Source organism: Hyperoodon ampullatus (genome assembly GCF_949752795.1).
Source record: "Hyperoodon ampullatus genome assembly, chromosome: 6".
NCBI lineage: Eukaryota > Metazoa > Chordata > Mammalia > Artiodactyla > Ziphiidae > Hyperoodon > Hyperoodon ampullatus.
Window position 1 is genome coordinate 24,709,940 of NC_136919.1, and position 2,034 is coordinate 24,711,973.

Genomic DNA, 2,034 nt, shown 5'->3' on the forward strand with positions numbered 1-2,034 from the left:
TGGAGAAGAATGATATTCCAAATACAGCTAGTCTCCAACTATTATTGTAGAATTGTCTCTTTCTCCCTTCAAGTCTATCCATTTTTGCTTCAGATATTTTGGGACTCTATTTTCAGGTGTATATATGTTTATAGTTGTTACCTAATTTAATACTTATTGATGGATTAAATTTTTATCAATATATATTGTCCTTCTCTGTCTCTTGTAAACTTTTTGCTTAAAATCTATTTTATCTCCAAAAGCACAGGCAACAAAAACAAAAATAACAAATGAGACTACATCAAACTAATAAGTTTCTGCACAGCAAAGGAAACAATCAACAAAATGAAAAGGCAACCTATGGAATGGGAGAAAATATTTGCAAACCATATATCTGATAAAGAGTTAATACCCCAAATATATAAAGAATTTGGGGATACCGGGCTAGGGTTCCCTGGCGGGATGGTGCCATGGTGCCAGGTGGAAGTGTTATATTTTGCAAAAAGTGCTGAAATAACAGGAATTCGCTCAGAGACCATTTCTGTGCCACAAGAAATAAAAGCATTGCAGCTGTGGAATGAGATAGAAACGCACCATTCTGGACTGACTGATGTCAGAAATCAGGTGATGTTTGCTGTTCCTCAAGAATATGTCGAGCTTGGAGATCAGCTCCTCCTGCTTCAATCAGGAGACAAAATTGCCATTATCCCCCCCCCCCATTAGTGGAGGATAGTGCTTTTGAGCCACCTGGGAAAGATATAAATGAAGTTGAAGAGAAATCTAAAGGTATAATAAAATTCACATCTGAGAAACTTTCAGTAGATGAAGTCTCACAGCTTGTGATTTCTCCACTCTGTGGTGCAATCTCCCTATTTGTAGGAACTACAAGGAATAACATCGAAGGGAAAAAAGTCATTAGCTTAGAATATGAAGCATATCTACCAATGGCAGAAAATGAAGTCAGAAAAATTTGTAGTGACATTAGGCAGAAATGGCCAAACACATAGCAGTGTTCCATCGACTTGGCTTAGTTCCAGTGTCAGAAGCAATCATTATGCTGTGTCCTCAGCCCATAGGGCTGCATCCCTCGAAGCGGTGAGCTATGCCATTGATATTTTAAAAGCCAAGGTACCCATATCGAAAAAGGAAATGTATGAAGAATCATCATCATCTTGGAAAAGAAACAAAGAATGCTTTTGGGCAACTGATGGTTAAACCACTTAGGTTTTTAGAGTCCTAAAATTTAAACTTGGTAAATTCTTATCTTTAAAAAAAAAAGTCTTATCTTTGATCATGTTTTGATTTTTCTTCTCCAGAAGATAGTTTACTGAACATAATCTTTTATGTCACACCAGTGGAGCAAAAGAGAGAAAAAAAAGCAAAATGAATAAGCAAAATAAATGCGTGCTTAGGATGAGGGCTTAGAGAGGAAAGAAAGGCTTTAGGGAAAAAATGGAAGAATAATTTAAATGTAAGGAAAGATGCCTGTGTTAGACATATTATTCTATGACTAAGTTCTAACTGTAACTTGACTTACACTGAGGTGTGGCCCTCCTCAGTGACTGTCTCAGGGGCTGCCCCCAACCCCTTACCCCTATGCCCAGTGATGTCATTGGTGTCAGGGATGTGTTTTGAGAATGTAGGCAGAACTGGAAGGTATAAAAAGTCCTTATCGAATACTCTTGGTATGAAATATTTTTAGAATTTATATATTTTTAAAATAAGCTAAATAAACATGATTTTTAAAGTTTTTTAAAAAAGAATTCATACAACTCAACAGCAAAAGAGCAAATAACCCGATTTTTAAAATGAGCAAAGGACCTCAACAGACATTTCTTAAAAAAAGACATACAGATGGCCAACAGGTACATGGAAAGATGCTCAACATCACTAACCATCAGGGAAATGCAAATCAAAACCACACCTGTAGGATGGCTATTATCTAAAAGTCAAGAGATAACAAGTGTTGGTGAGGATGTGGAGGAAACCGAACTCTTGTGCCCTGTTGGTGGGAATACAAATTGGTGCAGCCACTGTGGAGAACAGTGTGAAGGT

The 2,034-nt window shown here is 37.0% G+C and overlaps 1 protein-coding gene across 1 annotated transcript; it reads left to right on the forward strand.

Annotated features, from left to right (window-relative positions):
* Positions 1 to 441: 441 nt before the first annotated feature.
* On the forward strand, positions 442 to 702 carry LOC307054791 (molybdopterin synthase sulfur carrier subunit-like; the record flags this gene model as incomplete). Its single annotated transcript, XM_079706681.1, has 1 exon — positions 442 to 702. One exon carries the CDS (start codon positions 442 to 444, stop codon positions 700 to 702), a length of 261 nt encoding a protein of 86 aa, XP_079562807.1.
* Positions 703 to 2,034: the final 1,332 nt, after the last annotated feature.